The sequence below is a fragment of the Squalius cephalus genome (assembly GCF_949319135.1).
Source record: "Squalius cephalus genome assembly, chromosome: 20".
NCBI classification, from domain to species: Eukaryota; Metazoa; Chordata; class Actinopteri; order Cypriniformes; family Leuciscidae; genus Squalius; species Squalius cephalus.
This window is the reverse complement of record NC_137141.1, coordinates 35,004,859-35,029,858: the sequence shown is the minus strand read 5'-3', so window position 1 is coordinate 35,029,858 and position 25,000 is coordinate 35,004,859. Positions and strand designations below refer to the sequence as shown.

At 38.2% G+C, this 25,000-nt stretch overlaps 1 protein-coding gene across 5 annotated transcripts in view; it reads left to right on the top strand.

Annotated features, from left to right (window-relative positions):
* LOC307148392 (formin) overlaps positions 1 to 25,000 on the top strand; it is an 81,931-nt gene that overhangs the window by 45,353 nt on the left and 11,578 nt on the right. For all 5 annotated transcript variants that reach the window (XR_013819451.1, XR_013819452.1, XM_079853876.1 and 2 more), the window contains 6 exons: positions 973 to 1,102; positions 3,199 to 3,345; positions 3,425 to 3,484; positions 4,406 to 4,526; positions 16,217 to 16,309; positions 20,401 to 20,452. Coding sequence is in view for 3 of the 5 variants with exons in the window: in XM_079853876.1 (XP_079710002.1) it covers positions 973 to 1,102; positions 3,199 to 3,345; positions 3,425 to 3,484; positions 4,406 to 4,526; positions 16,217 to 16,309; positions 20,401 to 20,452 (603 nt within the window). In the remaining 2 variants the exon portion in view is untranslated. The remainder of the gene's footprint in view (positions 1 to 972; positions 1,103 to 3,198; positions 3,346 to 3,424; positions 3,485 to 4,405; positions 4,527 to 16,216; positions 16,310 to 20,400; positions 20,453 to 25,000) is intronic.

The window sequence follows — 25,000 nt, the reverse complement described above, 5'->3', positions numbered from 1 at the left end:
AAAAAAACTCCCATATTATTATTTCAGCATTTAAGAGCCTCATCCCGAGCGTAAAGCTGGTAAACCTGCTAACGTTCACACTATATGCACAATACTGCTAGAGTAAGACGTCAGTAACAACAGCAGACGCTCAGTCCCGCGTAAGGACAGTTACATGTGTTAGAGCATATTCTAACGGTCTATGAACATCCAAAACGTCTGTTTTAAAAGAGAAATAATAATGTATTTTTCTTGTTTATGTGAACGTTCCATTGTATCATTCTTCACACATTCTGGAATGTTACATTTGAATGTTCTCTGAACGTTCAGAAACAAGTAGCAACATTTAAAAAATGACAAACGTCCAACTAAAATTTTTTTAGCTGCATGAATGATGTATAAATAATGTTTTTGTGCTAATGTTTAGAGAGCATTATTAAAGACCAGATAACTACCACTTCAACAACACCAGTAAAAATTCATAAAAAAAACATACTTGACTGTTAACGTTACTTGAAGTATGTTTGTTCATAAATTTGAGAGAACCCTGTTAGCTAGGTTACAGCTCCAATTAAACACATTATTATTATTATTATTATTATTATAATAAATGCTTTAACAAAAGTATGTTTCTGAATTAGCATCTCGTCCCACAAACTTCCAGAGTAAGCGGATTAATGCGAAGTGGTGATACATTTACTCTCACATGATGTACAACCATCTTAACCGTTCCTGTAAAACCACTGAACAAGTTTCTTCTGTGCTTGACCTTTGACCCTTCACTGTAGTGAGTCAGTGTGAGTCCGTTCGTATGCTAATGAAACCGGAAACCAGCGATCTCTGCACATGATTGTGTGTCTCTGTGACTCGTGCCGCTAATATTTGACGTAATTACACTTAAGTGCACTTAGTTACATCCAGATTTGTGTGTTCGTGTGAAGACGTTGTGACCTCTTTGATGTTCTGGGTTTTCTCTTTCATCTTGCTGTGCAGATTCCTGTACGAACTCTCCCAGATCCCGGACTTCGCCGGTCGCTCTCACTGCATCATATTCAGGGCCGTGTTTGTGGACTCCATGTCTGCGGTCCGCCGTAAAGTGGAGACCATCTCTACTGTGTGCAAGGTGAAATGAAGCCGGTAGATTTAACGTTGCAAAGTTGGTTAATGATGTCACGCAGGTGGTGGAGTAATTACTTCTCTTAATGAATCAGTTTGAGGTTTAATTAATGCCAGAATTTTTGGCATTTGAGGACTAATTCTCATTTTTCCTTAGTTATTTTGCTTTATTTCCAGATTCACTTATTTATTATAATAATAATAGCACTTATATCCATACGCAGATGAGATGCAGTTATATAATAATAATAATAGCACTTATATCCATACGCAGATGAGATGCAGTTATATAATAATAATAATAGCACTTATATCCATACGCAGATGAGATGCAGTTATATAATAATAAGAATAGCACTTATATCCATACGCAGAGGAGATGCAGTTATATAATAATAATAATAGCACTTATATCCATACGCAGAGGAGATGCAGTTATATAATAATAATAATAGCACTTATATCCATACGCAGAGGAGATGCGGTTATATAATAATAATAATAGCACTTATATCCATACGCAGATGAGATGCGGTTATATAATAATAATAATAATAGCACTTATATCCATACGCAGATGAGATGCAGTTATATAATAATAATAATAGCACTTATATTCATACGCAGAGGAGATGCAGTTATATAATAATAATAATAGCACTTATATCCATACGCAGAGGAGATGCAGTTATATAATAATAATAATAGCACTTATATCCATACGCAGATGAGATGCGGTTATATAATAATAATAATAGCACTTATATCCATACGCAGATGAGATGCGGTTATATAGTAATAATAATAGCACTTATATCCATACGCAGATGAGATGCGGTTATATAATGATAATAATAGCACTTATATCCATACGCAGATGAGATGCGGTTATATAATAATAATAATAGCACTTATATCCATACGCAGATGAGATGCGGTTATATAATGATAATAATAGCACTTATATCCATACGCAGATGAGATGCGGTTATATAATAATAATAATAGCACTTATATCCATACGCAGATGAGATGCAGTTATATAATAATAATAATAGCACTTATATCCATATGCAGATGAGATGCGGTTATATAATAATAATAATAATAGCACTTATATCCATACGCAGATGAGATGCGGTTATATAATAATAATAATAGCACTTGTATCCATACGCAGATGAGATGCAGTTATATAATAATAATAATAATAGCACTTATATCCATACGCAGATGAGATGCGGTTATATAATAATAATAATAGCACTTATATCCATACGCAGATGAGATGCAGTTATATAATAATAATAATAGCACTTATATCCATACGCAGATGAGATGCGGTTATATAATAATAATAATAATAGCACTTATATCCATACGCAGATGAGATGCGGTTATATAATAATAATAATAGCACTTATATCCATACGCAGATGAGATGCGGTTATATAATAATAATAATAGCACTTATATCCATACGCAGATGAGATGCGGTTATATAATAATAATAATAGCACTTATATCCATACGCAGATGAGATGCGGTTATATAATAATAATAATAGCACTTATATCCATACGCAGATGAGATGCGGTTATATAATAATAATAATAGCACTTATATCCATATGCAGATGAGATGCGGTTATATAATAATAATAATAGCACATGCACACTCTTCAAGAACTATTTACAAATAGCAAAATAATGCAAAATACATAAACATAATAAAGTCAGAAATAAAATGTATATGCAAACCACTCACTAAGTACACATGCAACAAGATGAGGTCATGTGATGGTGTAGCACATTACTGATTGAAATAATTATTGTTGCATGGCGCAAGACGTTTTGAATTAGTATGTTTATATTTGATTATTCCTTCCAATTCCAAAGTAATGAACATCAAACATGATCTTCTTGACTCATTATTTCTTTGAACTTCCACCAAAAAAAACTGTAAGGATTAACAATGTGATGAAATGAGAAAGAAAATATTTGTATGATACCGGTGAGATTAAAATGAGGTCATGTGACACAGCATTGATGCGCAGTTCACTGGTGTGCTCGCAGTGTGTAAGTGTCTGCTGTGCTTCTACAGGTGTTTCTCGAGAATGACAGTGTGAAGGATGTGATCGGGGTCGTTTTGGCCTTTGGAAACTACATGAACGGTGGGAACAGAACCAGAGGACAGGCGGATGGGTTCGGACTAGAGATTCTTCCTAAATTAAAAGATGTCAAAAGCAGGGTATTAAAATAATAACACTATAAACCTGAATGTGATACGGTCACCTCAACCTCTAATAATTCTTTCCTTTTCCCATCAGGACAATCATATAAGCCTGGTGGATTATGTGGTGTCTTACTACCTGCGAAACATGGACGAGGTACGGCCGTTTACACTGCGTGTCCCTGCTCATCACCCAAACGGCTCTCAGTGGGTGTTTAACCCCATAAACTGACTAACATTGATCAAAGCAAAGCCGTCTGAAGAAATCAGAGTTCTGGTGGTGCAGAGGAAATGATCCTCTTCCTCCTCAGTGTTCCTGTCTCGTTTTCCAGCACAAATATCTAAACATCCTTAAATCAAGATGCATTTACTGGAGGAGCAAAATCACTGAAGATTTAAAGTCTCGTTTTCTGGAAAATCTGTCAATATTCAATGAGTTCAAGATTAAAGCAAGAACAAATATATGTCAATGGAGTCAGAAAAAAACTAATTCAAAGGGTTATAAACTAGATTATTTTTCTGACCCCATTGGCAGATATTTGTTCTTGTTTTAAGCAAAAACATTCATTTTGATAAATTTTTCAGAAAACAAGACTCAACATCTCTTGATTTAAGAATGTTTTCTCAGCGAACAGGAAACAATTCTTCCAGTAATGTTAATATAATGTCTATTTAAAGTATCTGGTCTTTAATACTGTTCTTAAAACATTGTTTATGGATTATTATTTTTTAAATGTTTCAGTTTGTCTAACGCTTTTTAAATATTGCTACTTTTTTCGGAACATTCAGAGAACATTCAAAAGTAACATTCCCATAATGTTTGAAGAATGATGAAATAGAATGTTCCTGAAAAATTCATATAACCAAAAAAAAACGTTACTTTTTGAACGTTCATAGAAGATTCAGAAATAATGTTTTCTTAACCTTAATGGTAATGTCAGCAAGAAGGGCCGATATTTGTAATAGAAAACAAGACAAAGATACCAAGTAAGAAAACTCTATTATGCACAAGCAAACGGTTTCTCTTTCTTTTTTTCTGAAAGGTTGTGTTGTTGTTGTTGTTGTTGTTGTGTTTCAGAATGCAGGAACAGAGAAGAGCGTTTTCCCACTGCCTGAACCCCAAGATCTCTTCCACGCTGCACAGGTCAAGTTTGAAGATCTCGCAAAAGACCTTCGCAAGTTAAAGAAAGAGCTGACAGGTATGAGTCCCATCCGCCGGTGTGTTATTTAATGCTGGAGATGGACAGAACGGTACAAAAGGTGCTCAGACATTGCGAGACTATTTACAGAGTTCGTACAAGGTGCTTAAAAATGTGACTTTTTGAAATGCAACTCCTGGATAACCCTTGAAAACAGCCATATTTATGAAGAGGTACTTGAAAAGTGCTTTACTTGCTTGAAATACAAATTTTTTTTTTTCGAAAAAACACAAATACAATCTTTTCACGCAAAATTCAGACTTGATACGCATTACGGCAACATTATAACATAAAATATTATTTATTGAACAATAATAGCCATTATAAACTTTGCATTTAATATATATTATTAAATACCTTATAAGTTGTATTTTGGATACCTTATATCTGCAAGGTGAGTTTTAAAAATCCTTATAAAATACTAAAGACGTTGTTTGGTAAGTGAGATCTCTGATTGTAGTCCTTGAAAACCAAAAAAGTAGTGCTTAAAAAGTCCTGGATTTCTTTTTACAGTTTCTGTACGAACCCTGTAATTGATTACACCTTGATAATGTACACAGCGCCAGCACATGAGCTCAGGGCTCAGCAGTGATTCATTCCAGTGAATCTTTTGAATCACTAAACAGAGTTCATTAGATTGATTCACTCATTGCTTCAGTGATGCCGCTGATTTCAGTGAGTCATTGAATCATTCGCTCAAACGTTTTATTATCCTCTATCCGGATGATTGTGCTGCAGTGTTCTTCAGTGTCGTTACACCCCGTCTGTCCATTTAAAAGCAACTTCTTTTCATGAAACTGTTTTTACACTGGAAAAAAAGGCGCTTTTACCACAGTTGTGCTCGGGGCCGCCACAGGGGTCAAAGGTCACGCCCCCCCACCCCTGGTGTCTGCAATTATTTAAATCAGCCAATAATATGGCATATGAAAGCAATTAGATATGCTCTCTCCTCATTCCCCTCCATTTGAGAATCGTTGTTAAAAACTCTGATCCTCAGTGACCCGAGGGAAAAACACGAACCGGCTACAAAACCACTGCCGCCCCACCTCGAGCTGTCTGTCACTCACTTATTAGCACAAAAATGCAAGACAATAAATACAGAACAAGGGCCTTAGCATTTGATCCACACCACAACAAAAAAACCCCGTCTGGCGTGCGAGTCCTCGGGCGTTGGCATGAGATCGGAAGGAGAGTGTTGCAAACGCACCTACGACTCAGTGTTTCTGGACAGGGATAAATATTTATGCCATGCTATCATAAAGAGCTGCAAGTGTTCCTAATTATTCCTCGAGTCATTTCTGTTTAAAGTGAGAGCGGAGAGGAAGTCGAGGTGGTGAAGAGAGAGTTTCTGGACCGAGTGCATCTGACGTACACGTGTGAGGCTTTCGAGACGCGGTTTCCTCCTTTGATATGTTCCTGCTTCTGCTCCAGCCGGACTGGGAATCTGCAGATCCAAGTGTTTTACTGCCGTGAATGAACATGTAACATCACTAGTGGGTCGCGGATCACTCTATACTTTCTCGGTGTCACACCGGCACAGCCAAGAAGTGCGCTTCACAACAGGCTACGTTTACATGCAACCAAATAATTGGTTAGTAAATGCATTGACGGCTCAATCGGACTGAAAAGCCTTCATGTAAACACCTTAATCAATCCTAATGAGCTCAAGTCGATTGAAACTTCGATCGGATTGAAAGGGTCGGTTTATTCCTTTTCTAATCCGATCGAGAGGACATGTAAGCACTTGATCGGATTGAAACCCGAAACTGAAAGGACTGCTCATAGCATAATGATGTATGACGCGCTGAACGAGCAGTTCTTCCTGTTGAATAAAGTGTCGTATAATCGAATGTCCCGTCATCCTATAATCCTCCTTTCCCAGTGAAGTGGAGCAGGACAACGGCCCACCAGTGCTTGCTTCAGACTCTCATCCACACACGATTTTTACTGCGTGATGCATATAATCAGCGCGGCACAACGGTTCATACGCTCATTTACTCCAAATCATGACCAGAAATGGATAAATATTACGTCTGCTGTATAAAACAAATAAAGAACCAATGTAAGAGAATAGTTAGTATGCGCAAACAGCGGGAAACTCTGAAATCAACACGATCACGTTTAGCATTCATGTAAACATTAGGGCTGTCAAAAGATTAATCGCGATTAATCGCATCCAAAATAAAAGTTTGTTTTTAATAATATATGTGTGTGTACTGTGTATAATTAAATTTGTATATATAAATACACACACATGCATGTATATATTTAAGAAAAATGTGTTATTTATATATAAAAAATAATTTATAAAACTATATAAATATATATATATAGTATATGTATGCAAATATTTCTTAAATATATACATGCATGTGTGTGTATTTATATATACAAAATAATTATACACAGTACACACACATATATTATGTAAACACAAACTTTTATTTTGGATGCGATTAATCGCGATTAATCTTTTGACAGCCCTAGTAAACATTCATCAATCGGAATGAATCCAGCCCGATGAATTATGTAAACGCAGCCGGTCCTCCAACGAATCGTATTTTCGGATGTCGTACGTTGAATCATTATTGCCGTAACGCTGTTTTCCAACTGTCCGATCACAATCATTTATTATTGACGCGAACGGCACTTAATGGACAAGGTCCTTCTCTCTTTACGTAATGTTACACACCTGTGCCAGACCTTATACTGTACGCCGCCACGGAAACAAAGAGCAGGAATAGGCGGACGACAGCTAGTTTGTGTGTGACGCTACGAGTCGCACTTTCCCAGATTCCACCGCGTCTGGATATGATCCTGGGGTCTCAAGTGTCACATTTACGCGAGTAAAAAAATCAGTTTGCCTCATAGTCTGCTTAATTATTGAAAATATTTGTGTGTTTTTGTGAAATTAATAATAATAATAAGCATATAGGCCTATGGTGTAGCCTAGGTCTAAAGAGGCGTTTCAGTTAGGCTATTGATTTATTTCCCGCCTTAGTGGGTCGTATGATTGGCATACAAAAAAAAGTGGGTCGCAGTGGGCAAAGGTTGAGAAACCCTGCTCTAAAGTGTCACTGATCGATCATTTACGTGTAGATGATGCGCTCACTCAAGCTAGAACTAGCGAGACATTCACTCTAGAGAGCGCAAGATTAAGAAAGACGGAGCGCAATGAATGGGAAAGACCCGCTGCATCTTGAGACAGGCTCTTTTAAAATAATGATTTTAGCGACACGGCGTATTAAGAACACAATGCTGAGTGATAAACTCCCGTCAAGCCAGTCACGACTAGCACACTTAAGTTCCTAGCAGACTCAGTATGAAATTTTCGCACGTTAAAAAAATAAATCCGACCTCATGTTTTGTCAATCACGTTTGCACACTGAAACTTTCGTCCATCATAAAAAAATTTGGATCGGGTTCGATTTTCTGTGTTTTCCGCATCCGTAGCTCAAGCATTTTGAATGGTGTTTTGACACTTCAGAGCCACCAAATCACGAATATGAAAACACTAGTGGTGGGCCGTTATCAGCGTTAACGTGAGACTCTTACCGGGCGATAAAAAAAATATCGCCGTTAATCTATTCTCAAAGTTGGGTTGGGAGCTGGGTCTATACTACTCAAGCTATGATGACTTTCACCTTGATATTTTAGCGCGGATGTATACCTAGCCGAATTCGGTTCGGTGTTCGGTACGCATTTTCAAACCGAACAGTTTGTTGGATCATTTTTCCTGCCCACCAAAATTTCGTTATTTCAAATGTAGGCGGCTCATAATGTAGAGGCGCTGGCGCGACCACAACATTGTCCGACATCAAATGGCAAACGTAATGTAAGCGGAACGAAACTGAGCTACTCGTTATTGTGTGGTTGACGGACCGTTGTTTATCAGTTTGGACCAAAGCAGCGCGAGCCGATCTTGATCATGCGACACTGTTACTACACAGCGCTAAGAGATCCAGTAAAGAAAGCATTTGAATTCGCCACAGAAGTAATAACATCGCTGCGAGATCTAGTGAGAAACATTCACATTTCTCAGTTATTAACGGATCAAACAGTGCGTGGAAGCCAGGAAGAAACATTGTGCCATGAATGAACTATCAGTGTCCACAGATCTGCAACATTTACCATGGATTTACTGTAGTAACACTCACTGCAACCATGGAAGTTTGGCAGGAATAGTAGGCTATAATGCTTTCAAGTAACATTACGTTGGTTTTATTTTGATATTATGAATAAAATTACTGCCCTCAAATGTTAATCTGAACTAAAAACAGACCTTTGTTTATAACTACTACAATATTAGGCTACATTTCATTTTTTTCCAAAGAGCTGTTTTGTTTTATATGCTCATAAGAAGAGTCTATTATAGCTCCATCATTGCTCAAAGTAAAAAAAAAAAAAAAAAATCATACTTTATTATGTTAGTTTTAATTAAAAAAAAAAAAATCTCTGGCATTTCTTCACAAGTTCTTTTAAATGTCACTTTGTGTTTAAGAAACACGTGCCCTTTAGTCATTATTTGGGTAGCACACACATATTCTGAATGCCTTCGGCAGAATTCAAATGAGCCATTTTAATCTAGATTAATTCCAAGATTACAGTGAGATTAATCTAGATTAAAAAAATTAATCTATGCCCACCACTAGAAAAAACGCTTACGAAAATTTGGGACTCCGTGTGCAAGGACCTTTATTATGATATCTACGGGAATCTGCAGTGCAAAAAGTCGGGCTTTGAGGTGTTTTTTATTCAGCGAGTCTTCAGCGATACCTGCCTTTCAATCCCAGAACACCAAATAACACCTGACATTTTCTTCTTAAAGTAAAAAATTAAGATGTTAAAAATTTGAGAACTTCTTAAGAATTTTTCAAGAATTGCACTTAGGAACATTCTTACAAACTTCTTAGAATTTTCTTAACTTCTTTCTTAGGAAGATCTCCGTGAATCCGGCCCCAGATAACTTCTATTAATGTTGCGTTTGTTCATAACTTTGAGAGAACGTTCCTGTCAGAGTCAGTAGTTGGTCGTGCCAGCTCGTCTCGTGTGTGTTTAAGTGTTTGTGTTTGCTGATGTTACACCCGTGGCGTGTGACACGGCCCGGCGCAGGGGTCGCGACACGGGGTCGTTCTCAGGGGCCGTTATATGTCTGAACGATGAGACGAGAGCGAGACGGAGATGCCCTGAGACAACCCGACTGCCCTCCACGCTGCTCTCTTCAGCTTTAGCAGAAATCCGATCTGCGCTTCTGCTCCTTTACTCTCGCCAGGGTTACAAGAGGCTCTACTTCTGCAGTGTAGTTTGTTTGTATTGTGTCTTTCGTGTTTCGTTCCTGCAGCTCAAAACAGAAGGTCAAGTATTTAATTCAGAAAAGCATCATTGTCAGGAGTCAGTTGCATCTTAGCTTGAATTGCAGCATTAAAAACGTCTAATATTTTCTGTTTAGAGAATAAGCATGTTAATAACTCTGTGTCTGCGCAGCTTTCAAGCAGCCGAGGAAGAGCATAAAAACCCTCCAGTTTGAGATTAAGCCACTGGCGGGGCGTGTAATTTCCCTGGGAAGCGCGACCGCAATTCCCAAAGCAAAAACCCCACTAACCGCTCCATGCTCGGGAATATCCAGGCAACTTTGGGCAAAATAATGAAAACACAAAAGGAACTTCAGAGGCGGAAAGCACATGGAAGCACAGCTGTTCTTCTTACATTTTAATGACAGCAGACAAACATCATCGCATGAGTAATGAGTATCAAAGAATAACAGCTCTGGACTGGCCGTTATTGAACGTTTCCAGATGAAGAGCCTTCAGTTCTCAAAATTATCCTCTTCCTCCTCAGTGTTTCACTTGTTTTCCAGCACAAATAGATAAACATTCTCAAATCAAGATGCATTTACTGGAGAAGTCTCGTTTTATGAAACAAATATTAAAATGAAGTGAGTTTGTGCTTAAAACAAGTCATTAAGATTTAGTTCTGTCAGGTATTTGTTCTTGTTTTCAGCTCAAACTCGCTTCATTTTGACACATTTTTCAGAAAACAAGACTTAATATCTTCAGTCATTTTGCTTCTCCAGTAAATGCATCTTGATTCAAGAATGTTTAGATATTTGTGCTGGAAAACGAGGAGGAAGAACATCATCTCAAAATCATCTTCTTCCTCCTCAGTGTTTCTGTCTGGTTTTCCAGCACAAATATCTAAACATTCTCGAATCAAGATGCATTTACTGGAGGAGCAAAATGACTGAAGATATTATTAAAAATGTATCAAAGGAAAGCTTGAAAAACACGAACAAACATCTGCTATTGGGGTTTTTTTTTTTGCCCCATTGTCAGATATTTGTTCTTGTTTTAAGCTCAAACTCGCTTCATTTTGATGATTTTTCCAGAAAACAAGACTTAACATCTTCAGTCGTTTTGCTTCTCCAGTAAATGCATCTTGATGTCAGAATGTTTAGATATTAAAATACTAAGCAAGAAAACAGTGCATGTGTTTGCGTGTCATTTACTCCACATCGCTCTCTGCATTTATTTTATAAAGTAGCGCATCAATCGAGCCCATATGCCACGAGTCGAGACAATAGAGACATTCCTCGTATCCTCCAATGATGAAAGAGCGAATTAACCAAAACCATGCTTTTACACGCATACAGCTCCGGCTCACAGGGCTTTAGACGTCATGTTTTGGAAAGTCTTTCAGGAGACGAGACGTTCGTCTGGCGGGGTTATTTATATAGCATGCAGTGGATCATTTCCATCAGAGCAAAGCCGAAGAATTTCAGTAGATAATCCACAATTATATACAACCTCAGAGCGCTGTCAGAGCTCGGTATATATTACGCTTCTGACGGGCCAAGGCCGGCGCGTCGAGATAAATCTGCTCTCGGGATTAATCGCAGCGTTGGCTACCTGAGGTTTACAGCCACAGTCACTGGAACCAAAGCTTTGTGGGAAGAATCAACGAAGTCTCCGTGATCCCGCTGTAGATGGTCTATGTGAACATTTTCAGTGTGTTATAATTCACTCTACAGCGTAAATCACACACACTCATACTGAAGACACGAATTTTGAGTTTGTTTTTGTAAATGCAAGTTATTAAATAAGAACTCCTGGGGTGTGTGTGTGTGTGTGTGTGCAGTTTACATTGAAGAACAAAACGTCAAAGTATCGTCGAGTTGTTTATTTTATGAGTTAGTCTTTATGTCATCGCTGCAACGCTCAAAAAGAACCAGTGTAGGGCGGGGCTTACAGGGGACTGTGAGAAAGGGGCGGAGTTTAAACGCACTCACTGATTGGAGAGTCCTGCATACTGACATTTGATTTGGAGATCCATTTATGACAATTTGATTACACAATATTTTATTTAAAGTCCCCCTGTGGTAATCCAGCTTTTAATGTAGTTTATGTGTCTATGTGGTGTTTTTAATCTGCTTTAAGACAAAGCATGTGTAAGTTCATAAGTCGACAGCATTGCTGAGTATTTCCTCCTTAAAACTGCAGTGAACCAAAGACAGTCTCAAAAACACGCTTTGAAATCGCTGGTGTTTCTGACGTCACAAACTACCTTGTAACCAATCAGATCAACGTGTGATCGTCAACCAGTGGATCTCTGAGCTGAGTGAGTGAGTGGAGGCGGGGCTCATTTGCATATTCATAGAACTGCGCATACTAAATGAGGCAAGGGTGTCGAGTTACATTCAAGATATTTTAAGGCATGAAGAATGTTTAAATATGTAATTTTGGTGATCAAAGATGAGTTTTGAGGGATAAAATGATTGACTACAGGGGGACTTTAAATGAAACCATATGCCAGTTATTATTGTTAACTAAAACTAAAAAATAAACATTGTTTTTTAATGCTAACTGAATATATTTATATAATTTTGTATATATATGTAGATGTATATGTATTATCTCAGCTAGTTGCAAAATGTTTCAGTAACTCATTTTCATGTAGTTTACCTTGAAGTATTAAAATAACTAAAACTAAATAAACTAGAACTAATAAATAAAAATGTATAAAAAAGAGGCATATTTAAAAAAAATGAAACTAATAAAAATGACAAAAACACAAAAAATGTACTACAACTTTAATAAAATTAAAGTGTGAAACGTTATTTCAAAATAACCAAAAGTATATTAATATTTATCAATAACACTGACATGTGCGTAGATTAATTATTCACAATAAGATGCATTTAAAAAAAAAAATCCATTTCATGCCGACTTTTTTTTTTTTGTTCAATCAGTTTTACAGGTAATTATTATTCATGTAGAGTTTATGTAAAGATGAATCTTCACGTTGTTATTCCAGAGAACAAATCAATTGGCGTTTTGTAAAGGTATGAGGAGTGTCGTGTCTATATAAAAACACAGCTTTATAAAAATGCGTATTATAGCGCAGATCAATGATAAACACATGCAGGCATTTACTAGATTCATTAATGCTAAACATATCCATACATTTGCTCTGCGAGGAGGCCGAGAGTGTTCTCTCTGCTCTTTGAGTGTGTGTGAACGCAGTTGTTTGGCAGCACAACAAAGACTCAGTCGAGCACAAACAACACACACTCCATCCGGCATCTGCTTCACAGTGTCCTGAAGGTCTGAGAGGACCGCGAGTAACACACACTGCCGCTCAGACCTCTGGGATCGGTAAGATAAAATACAGAAATAAAAACAGTAATATTGTTAAATATTATGACAATTTAGAAAATGACAGTTTTCTATGTGAATATACAGTAAAGTGTAATTTATTCCTGTGATCAAAGCATCATTACTCCAGTCTTCAGTGTCACATGATCCTTCAGAAATCACTCTAATATGAGGATCTGATGATCAAAAAACATTAATTATTATTATCAGTGTTGAAAACAGTTGTGTACATTTTTTTCTTTCAGGATTCTTTGATGAATAGAAAGTTAAAGTGATTTCTGAAGGATCATGTGACACTGAAGACTGGAGTAATGATGCTGAAAATTCAGCTTTGATCACAGGAATAAATTACACTTTACTGTATATTAAAATTGAATATTTCACAATATTACTGTGTTTTTTGTTTATTTTTAATCAAATAAATGCATTCTTGGTGAGCAGAAGAGACTTCTTTTAAAATCTTACCGATCCAAAACTTTTGACTGTGTGTGTGTGTGTGTGTGTGTGTGTGTGTGTGTGTGTGTGTGTGTCTGTCATCAGCACGCGTGTCGTCACTGAGATGGTGATGATGTGGCATCAGACCGATATCAAACTCGTCATGATCGTGAAGAAATCATTAAGAGAACTCCCCAGAACATCCAGCCCTGCTAATCAAAAGCATTCTTGCTCTCGCTAGGTTTGAACGCGCTCCAAACGTCTCCGCGCTCGTCTTTGATAGTCATCTGTTTGAGATGAGACTCGCACACCTCTTGCTCATGTTTCTCGTTTAACTCGTTTATGGATGTGCTGGTAATCTGATACGCAGAACTCACCTGCGCTTCGTTAATCCAAAGCCCGTTAGTTCATATCCTTCCTGATGTCACACTACCGCGCTCGCAGTGTGTCGGCAAACGGTTTAGATCGGGAAGATTCCTAATGTTTTTAAAAGAAGTCTCTTCTGCTCACCAAGGCTGCATTTATTTGATTAAAAATACAAAAAAAATTATGGCAATTTAAAATAACTGTTTTCTATGTGAATATATAGTAAAGTGTAATTTATTCCTGTGATCAAAGCTGAATGTTCAGCATCATTACTCCAGTCTTCAGTGTCACATGATCCTTCACAAATCACTCTAATATGATGATCTGATGATCAAGAAACATTTATGATTATTATCAGTGTTGAAAACAGTTGTTTACAATTTATTTTCAGGATTCTTTAATGAATAGAAAGTTCAAAAGAACATTAAATGGAAAAATAAAATGTTTTGTAACATTATAGATGTCTTTACTGTCACTTTTGATCAATTTAATTCATCCTGCCCTTAATTTCTAGTGCGATGCATGAACTGCATGTGATTTTTAGCATCTCTATTTGGTGTGTGTGTGCGTGTGTGTGTGCGTGTGCGCGTGCGTGTGTGTGCGTGTGCGTGTGTGTGTGTGTGCGTGTGCGTGTGTGTGTGTGTGTGTGTGTGTGTGCGCGTGTGTGTGTGTAAAGCTGCTGAAGTGGAGATTTCTGACTCAAAATCTACAGACACTAATAGATCAAGTGCAATAAAATACACACTTGTTTTCTGTCCGTTAGCCTAAAAGAAGATCAGTGTTATAGAAGCAAAATAGACAGTGCATACAAAATAAAAATAATAAAAAAACAAGTTTTGCATGTTGCCTTAACCCTCTATGGAGCACGTTGTGTTCTAACCATGAAATATTTTATATTTTTTAAATAAGTTATTACATGAAATGGCTTCAATCAAACAAATCAAAAAAGTTTTTTTTTTTATGCCAATTTACGTCAAAAAGTGGTTTTCTATAAAATGATGATTTTCTTAGTTGGTAGTACTTTATTGTTCAGCCTTAGCTGAAAATTGGTCTTTGGTCTCGCCATACAATCACAAAACAATTAACAATGCACAATATACATCAGAATTCAGATATTCACATTTCCTTCCTCTTATTCAAAAGACTTTTTGCATTTGGTAGAAAAGTTTGTTTATATATTGCTTTAATCGCTTTTGGTGTTCTGTAGCGATGACGTGATGGCAATAATTCAAAGACATGATTCAAGGGGTGTGTTGTGTCTCTTGCTGTAGTCAAAGCTTTTCTCTGAACAGCAGTTTGATATAACTGCGACTGATTTCTGCTTGGATCCTATAATTTTTAAGACCATCTGCCCCTATAATAATATCATTATTTACGTCTCTCGAGTCATGCCCCATCATCTTATTCAAGCACTCCTTGCGTCTTGATTCGCTAACTGATCCTCCACCTTACATTTAAAGTCCGTTTTTGCTTTTTGGATCATGGCTCTCAATTCCTTCCTTTTAATTTTAAAACCCTCATGATTATTTTCACCAAATGCCCAATTCTTTTCATTAAGGAGTTTCTTTAAATCTTAAGAGAGCCATGGCTTCTCTCTATTTAATTGCACATTTCTTATAGAAATGTATAGATTTATTTACTTGGAACTCATGCAAAACAAAAGTAAGTAGATCCCTATCATTCCCGACTCATCCTCACTCTCATCACATGGAAGAGCTAAATCTGCACTCTTCCCATCGCCCTTTCCATGAAGTATTGCTGTATTCATTTTCTGAAAAGAAGAAATCAATGTGTTATTTATACAGAAATACAACTATGCTACAATAAACACTTCAAATTAATAAATAAATAACTGCAATCATATTGTTGATGCTACTGTCTATAAAATGGGGAAGTACATCAGCGCAGTTCCACTGAGCTACAGCGCTGCCATATGGAGACATGGATATTTTCTCAATTTACTGTAAAACTGTGTTAGAAAAAGCTGATTTGTGAATAAAAAGAATCAGAGATGTTTAGAGATGAGGTTCAACAGGGACATTCTAATGTCATGTGACTTAAAAACATAATTCCCACAGAGCAATATATTGTATTTTATTCTGAATGACAAGGAAATGAGTAGAAATGAATTCTACAGCGTCGTTGGATAGAGGGTTAAGAGAATACGATGATGCCGGTCTGCCTTCAGCTCAGTGTGTGTGTGTGTGTGTGTGTGACGCTCATGTGCTTCTCCTGCAGGGTGTGTGAAGGAGGTTCAGCAAGTGTGTGAGAACTCGTCCGACGAACATCTTCAGCCCTTCAAGGACAAGATGGAGGTCTTCATCAGCACCGGTGCGTCACACACAGCTTCGCACAGCCTCACACAGCCTCACACAGCTTCACACAGCCTCATGAGTTATGCAGGATATGCACTGACACAAACGCCACGATTCGATTCGATTCACAAGCTCGCCACACGTAACGATCACGCATCAGCTCAGAGCAGAATCAAAGATCAATATCGGTTGATCAAAGTGATCAAAGTGATCAACCAGAGATTCCAGTAAAATCGAACCCAGAACTAGAGCGAACTCACCCAGAGTGACTGACGGGGTCATGTGTTGCTGTAAAGCTGGTGAACTTTGACCTGTTCCTGTGAAGAGCATCAAGACCCGGAGCTGAAGCAGATCCAGCAGTTACTGAGACATCATCACTGCTTATCCATCCCTCCATCCCTCTATCTCTATCATCCATCCCTCCATCTCTCCATCTCTATCATCCATCCCTCCATCTCTCCATCCATCATCCCTCCATCCCTCTATCTCTATCATCCATCCCTCCATCTATCCCTCTATCTCTATCATCCATCCCTCCATCTATCCCTCTATCTCTATCATCCATCCCTCCATCTATCCCTCTATCTCTCATCCATCATCCATCTCTCCCTCCATCCATCTCGATCCCTCCATCTCTCCCTCCATCCATCCATCCATCCATCCCTCCATCTCTCCCTCCATCCATCCCTCCATCCCTCTATCTCTATCATCCATCCCTCCATCTATCCCTCTCTCTCATCTATCATCCATCCATCCATCCATCTCTCATCTATCATCCATCCATCCCTCTATCCATCCCTCTATCTCTCCATCCTTCCATCCATCCCTCCATCTCTCATCTCTCATCCATCCCTCCATCTATCCCTCTATCTCTCATCTATCATCCATCCCTCCATCTCTCCCTCCATCTATCCATCCATCCCTCTATACATCCCTCTCTCTCCATCCTTCCATCCCTCCATCTCTCATCTATCATCCTTCCCTCCATCTCTCCCTCCATCCATCCCTCCATCCCTCTATCTCTATCATCCATCCCTCCATCCCTCTATCTCTCTCATCCATCATCCATCTCTCCCTCCATCCATCCATCCATCCATCCCTCCATCTCTCCCTCCATCCATGCCTCCATCCCTCTATCTCTATCATCCATCCCTCCATCTATCCCTCTATCCATCCATCCATCCATCCATCCCTCCATCTCTCCCTCCATCCATCCCTCCATCCCTCTATCTCTATCATCCATCCCTCCATCTATCCCTCTCTCTCATCTATCATCCATCATCCATCCATCCATCTCTCATCTATCATCCATCCCTCCATCCATCCCTCTATCTTTCCATCCTTCCATCCATCCCTCCATCTCTCATCTATCTCTTCATCCTTCCATCCATCCCTCCATCTCTCATCTATCATCCATCCCTCCATCTATCCATCTATCTCTCATCTATCATCCATCCCTCCATCTCTCCCTCCATCCATCCATCCATCCATCCCTCCATCCCTCTCTCTCCATCCTTCCATCCATCCCTCCATCTCTCATCTATCTCTTCATCCTTCCATCCATCCCTCCATCTCTCATCTATCATCCATCCCTCCATCTATCCCTCTATCTCTCATCTATCATCCATCCCTCCATTTCTCCCTCCATCCATCCATCCATCCCTCTATCCATCCCTCTATCTCTCCATCCTTCCATCCCTCCATCTCTCATCTATCATCCTTCCCTCCATCTCTCCCTCCATCCATCCCTCCATCCATCCATCCATCCCTCTATCCCTCTATCTCTCATCTATCATCCATCCCTCCATCCCTCTATCTCTCATCTATCATCCATCCCTCCATCCCTCTATTTCTCATCTATCATCCATCCCTCCATCCATCCCTCCATCCATCCCTCTATCTCTCATCCATCCCTTTTTATAAGTACAAATTAATACAAAATCAACTCCCACTATTGATTCCAATAGAGCCACGATTCTTTAATAACCATAATTGTATTTACCTTTTCATTTATTTATTTTTATCATTTAATAATTGTTATAAAATAATTCTTATTAATCTCTTATTAGTTATTTATTTTTACACCCATTAGCATCATTATTTCACATGATCATATATTATTGTATGTGTGTGTGTGTGTGTGTGTTTAGGGGTGATGTATGAGCTGGACGTGTTCTTGACAGGTTTTGTGAGATTCGCTCTCTTTATATTGTTCTTTTCTAGAGTTTGATTTGATCTGACGTCGAGTGAGTTGTTCTTCTGAAGCTTTATGAGCACATTAATTCTCCAGCGTGTTTGTGGCCGCAGAGATTCACTCGGTGAGAAGCCGCAGTCGATTGATGTGTCCGTCTGATTCCATCACACGTGTGTTTTAAAGCGAGGGATCCGTGTTACTTCATAATGAACCCTGAATCTGAGGCTCTTTATGGAGAGCGCAGCCGCGAGTCGCTTTTAAAGCCTGGATTTATTGTCCTTCTCAGCGTGCAGGTCCCATAACTTTCTAGTTAGCCACTACTGGTTTCATGTTTACAGACGGAGCTGAGGAGAAAATTCACACATCCCTCTCCACAGCTCACACACACCCTCACACACACACACACACACACACACAGAGCGAAGGGAGACCACAGGCGCCAGTCCACCCCTGCTGAGACCAACGCCATTGGTCACGGCTCACCCCGTCTTCATTAGCCTGAGACAATCAGCCACACACACACACACACACTCGCGCTGGGGAAAACAGAAAGCGCTGTTCACACTCTCCCCCACCGAAAGACCCCCAAACTCGCCTTTGAACAATGTTTCGGAGACTTCCCGCTCTTAAATCAGGGAGTGGGAAAGGTCCCCCCCATCATAGTAAAAAAAGGGGATGAATCTGGAAAATGCAGTAAATCTGAGATCATAGGCGCGCTCTGGCCTGAGATAAATTCTTGCACCTCGGCCCGGCCGCCGCACATCTGCCTTACATTTAGACACTTTTACATGGAGCAGCTCCACGGGAGCCACTAGTGCAACACACACACACACACACACATTCACACTCGCGCACACACACACTCACACACGCACGCAAACACACACTCACGCATGCACACACTCACGCTCTAACACTCACACACTCTCTCTCTCTCTTTCTCTCTCACACGCAAACACACACACTCACGCATGCACACACTCACGCACTAACACTCACACATTCTCTCTCTCTCTCTCTCTCTCTCTCTCACACACACACACACACACACACACACACACACACACACACACACACACACACACACACACACACACACACACACACACACACACACGCACTCTTACACACACGCACTCTTACACACACACACACACACACACTCTCGCTCACAGACGCCTGGTGTGAAACGTGTGCAACACACTCCCTAAGAGGAAAACACATCAACACACACACTTCAGCATGTCTGTTGTTTCTCCTGGACAGTGAGACTCGTGTCTGAACCTCAAACGCTTCTCATCAAACGCTCATCGCTCATCGTTCAGCTCTATCACTGCATGCTACGAAATAAAACATTTATTAATCTTAATGTTAATCTCAACATTTACAAGATCAAAAGTTGTCTCTGTTAATATTAGTCAATGCACTGTGAACTATCATCAATATGAGGAATTTTATTAAGTAATAAAGATTAATAAAAGCTGCAAAAATATTTTAGTTCATGTTAGTTGATGCATTAATTAATGAGAGCTAATTGTAAAGTGTTACCATGTTATGTAATGGACCTGTGCTCGCTTTATCAGACACTGGAGACTGAGCCGTTGTGTTTTTATTAAGTAAAGATTAATAAATGCTGTAACAAACTTGTTAGTTAATGCTCTAATGGGGTCTTGCTGTAAAGTGTCCATTTTTATTGCAGTTGATGCAGAACTTGAAGCCTTTGTTGAGATCTTGAGATCTTTAATCACAGACTCTCTGGAGAAACAGAAAAAGTCTCAGTTTGATCTCATCCAGAATTAATAATAGAGAAATTAAAGATCTCAAATTGATATAAAAAGTCACTGATTTTATCCGGTGGTGGAAATGAGCTTCTGTGATGTTTCTCATCTCAGTATGTTGTGTTTGGTCCACAGCACAGTCCGAGTACGCGTGTGAAGACGATCGACTGCGGGCGGCACAGGACAGGTATGACACCCCTTCAGAACACACACCCTGCGTCTCAATGTACACACTATCCATCCTGAACAGTGTGTGAGATTAGAATAAGTGTGTCCTAAAGCACAGTGTGTTGAAGAGTGTGTGTCAGGAGTCCTGGATGATCTACTATTCCCGGTGGATTTTCGAAGTGCGGATCCGTGCTCAATATAACAGCTAATATTACCCACAATACACTGCACTTAAGAGGAGGAACTACAAACATGAGTAAAAAGTGTTAAAAAAAAAAACTACAAAACATGGCGGATATGTGCGACCGACGGTGAGAGGTTTAGATAAAGGTTTGAGTGACTAATCAAAGTTTAACCTGATAAAAAAATATTTATGTAATGTTATCCGTGTTATATTATTGTTTCTGATGGGGTCGTAAGGTAGTTTCATCATTTACAGGGGTTAGTCTGTGATTTTATTGGGGACATTTAAATTTAACGTTTAATTTAATAATAATAATAATGTTTATTTATATAGCACCTTTCCAGAGCTCAAGGACGCTTTACAATGAACAAGCAACAATAATGGCAATGGACAATGATAACAAACAAAACAACAGTAGGTAGATGAGAGTAAAAGTACAGTGAAGGAGAATTATGTAGATGGGGCAGCATAAGAATGATAACATTCAGAAAATAAGAGAGTTTTGAGCATAGTTTTAAATTCAGAAATAGTATTTCAACTAATTAAATATAAATTTAATATTCAACAATAATATTGATCTGCCTCTGCATTGGCACTATTATACAAGAACTGAACTGAGCTGGACGATGACATCACGGTTAACTCCAGAGCGGATATAAATATATATAAATTAACTAAATTAATAACTTTTTTTTAAACAAAAATGAAACATCTCTGAATTTACTTAATCTGGACTGTGACGCTATTTTCTTCTGGAAACAAACTTTGTTGCATTATTTTCCTGTTATCTCTGTAAAGCTGCTTTGAAACACTCAGTATTGTAAAAAGCACTATATAAATAAATGTGACTTGACTTATTGCCGTCCGAATCCAGAATGTCCGTGTTTTTCTCCCACCACCCGTGTGAAAATCCACGGCTGAATTACCTTCTGTTTTTTGACAAACACCAAGATCGTGTGGTGATGTAATCGCCGTCCGCATCCACATCTCTGAGTTTACAAGAAGAGATCAATTCAGAAATCACTGTTTCAGTCCTTTTTGGGTCCGTACAATAACTGTTGCGCTACACAACTAAATGCATATGCATTTTAAAGTTCTAGCCTACACTCGTATCACTGAAAAGTATTTACAAGAACAATATTTCATCACCGCTCAAAAGAGAAAGAGAGGAAAAGCACGTAAACAGCAATTATACACATTAAAAAATAAACCAAGCAGCTTTGTTGTTTACCTCATGTAAATAAGAGGCTAAATTAACTTATTTCCGCTAATTTTCACAATTTAATCATTTTGAGATAAACAATTATTTAAACTATAGTGCGTATATCTTTGTAATAAAAAAGCGTATATAGTTTTAAGTAATCAAATAATAATTAGGACATTAGGCTATTTTCCTATTATTAAATTAAATATGAATTTATTCTTATTATTCCAAGTATATGACATTTCATTTACAGCAGAGAATCATGCGAATGACCACGTGAGCGGCGCGTTCACGGATTCGTGGGATCACAAAACTCGCTCCTCCACCGTCAGTAAATCTCCATCCGAATGCATGAGTTTATCACTGGGGTGCCATGCTAATTTATTTTTACGGACGTCCACGTGAGAAACAATTACCGTCCGAATAGGGCTAAAGACGGCATCGTGACTGAGCTGACCTCATGATTTAGAGCGCTCTACATTTTCAGCGAAATAGCCCACAAGATAATCTCACACTGTTGATTTTAACAGAGCCACGATTCCGTAAAATACAGAATATTAAGTGCATTTTTAATTAGACTATATTGTTTTATTGATATTTTTCAGTATTTAATGGAATGCACACTACCATTCAGTATGATTTTTAAAAGAAGTCTCTTCTACATTTATTTGATGACAAATACAGTAAAAATTATGAAATATTATTGTAATGTAAATCATCTGTTCTCTATGTGAATATACAGTAAAGTGTAATTTATTCCTGTGATCAAAGCTGAATGTTCAGCATCATTACTCCAGTCTTCAGTGTCACATGATCCTTCACAAATCACTCTAATATGATGATCTGATGCTCAGAAAACATTTATGATTATTATCAGTGTTGAAAACGGTTTCATATTTTCGTGAAAACTGATACATTTACTTTTCAGGATTCTTTGATGAATAGAAGGTTCTAGAAGAACAACATTTGTTTGAAATAGAATGACTTTTAATCGATTTAATGCATCCTTGATGAACCCGAACTCTTGAATGACTCATATTTTTTTCTAGTTGCTAATGCATTCTGGGATTGTTTGGTCTGTGAGCAGCAGGTGTGTTTCTGAACCGTGAGCGGCGTGAAGGATGGTTCTGGAGGAGCGTTGTGTTATCGTGGTCTTATCATGTGTATTTGAGCGTGTCAGACTCCCGACAGGAACACTGTGAACTGTGTGCTCTGATTTATGTGCAAGCGTTCGACTGCCAGATGCTGCACGACGGAAAATATCTGGAACTTTTCATAGAGGGGGGAAAAGGACAAACAAAGCATATTGATTATTTTTCCTTGTTTAGATTTGAGAGGTTTTTTTGTAACCCGAAACAAAACAAAGCGAAATGAAATAAATAAGACGCAGAACATGCACACACAGAATAAAGAAATGACTTCCAGCTAACAGGGAACGTTCTCAGAACAAGAAGTTATGAACAAACGTTCTTCTCAAACGGTCTTTAATAATGTTCTCAAAACATCAGCACAAAAACATTATTTATACATCTTTTTTTCTTTCTGAAAAGTTCAGTTGGATGTTCATCTAATGTTTTTTTAAATGTTGCTAATGTTTGTTAATTGTTTTGGAATGTTCAGAGAACATTCAAAAGTGACGTTCAGAGAATATTCAAAAGTAACGTTCAGAGAACATTCAAAAGTAACGTTCAGAGAACATTCAAAAGTGACGTTCAGAGAACGTTCAAAAGTGACGTTCAGAGAACATTCTAAGTAACGTTCACGAGAACATTCAAAAGTGACGTTCAGAGAACATTCAAAAGTGACGTTCAGAGAACATTCAAAAGTAACGTTCAGAGAACATTCAAAAGTAACGTTCAGAGAACATTCAAAAGTAACGTTCAGAGAACATTCAAAAGTAACGTTCAGAGAACATTCAAAAGTAACGTTCAGAGAACATTCAAAAGTGACGTTCAGAGAACATTCAAAAGTAACGTTCAGAGAACATTCTAAGTAACGTTCAGAGAACATTCTAAAGTGACGTTCAGAGAACATTCAAAAGTGACGTTCAGAGAACATTCTAAAGTGACGTTCAGAGAACATTCTAAAGTGACGTTCAGAGAACATTCAAAAGTAACGTTCAGAGAACATTCAAAAGTAACGTTCAGAGAACATTCAAAAGTGACGTTCAGAGAACATTCTAAAGTAACGATCAGAGAACATTCAAAAGTAACGTTCAGAGAACATTCAAAAGTGACGTTCAGAGAACATTCTAAAGTGACGATCAGAGAACATTCAAAAGTAACGTTCAGAGAACATTCAAAAGTGACGTTCAGAGAACATTCAAAAGTAACGTTCAGAGAGCATTCTAAAGTGACGATCAGAGAACATTCAAAAGTAACGTTCAGAGAACATTCTAAGTAACGTTCAGAGAACATTCTAAAGTGACGTTCAGAGAACATTCAAAAGTGACGTTCAGAGAACATTCAAAAGTGACGTTCAGAGAACATTCAAAAGTGACGTTCAGAGAACATTCAAAAGTAACGTTCAGAGAGCATTCTAAAGTGACGATCAGAGAACATTCAAAAGTAACGTTCAGAGAACATTCTAAGTAACGTTCAGAGAACATTCTAAAGTGACGTTCAGAGAACATTCTAAAGTGACGTTCAGAGAACATTCAAAAGTGACGTTCAGAGAACATTCAAAAGTAACGTTCAGAGAACATTCTAAAGTGACGTTCAGAGAACATTCAAAAGTGACGTTCAGAGAACATTCAAAAGTGACGTTCAGAGAACATTCAAAAGTAACGTTCAGAGAGCATTCTAAAGTGACGATCAGAGAACATTCAAAAGTAACGTTCAGAGAACATTCTAAGTAACGTTCAGAGAACATTCTAAAGTGACGTTCAGAGAACATTCAAAAGTGACGTTCAGAGAGCATTCAAAAGTGACGTTCAGAGAACATTCAAAAGTAACGTTCAGAGAACATTCTAAAGTGACGTTCAGAGAACATTCAAAAGTAACGTTCAGAGAACATTCTAAGTAACGTTCAGAGAACATTCTAAAGTGACGTTCAGAGAACATTCTAAAGTGACGTTCAGAGAACATTCAAAAGTGACGTTCAGAGAACATTCAAAAGTAACGTTCAGAGAACATTCTAAAGTGACGTTCAGAGAACATTCAAAAGTGACGTTCAGAGAA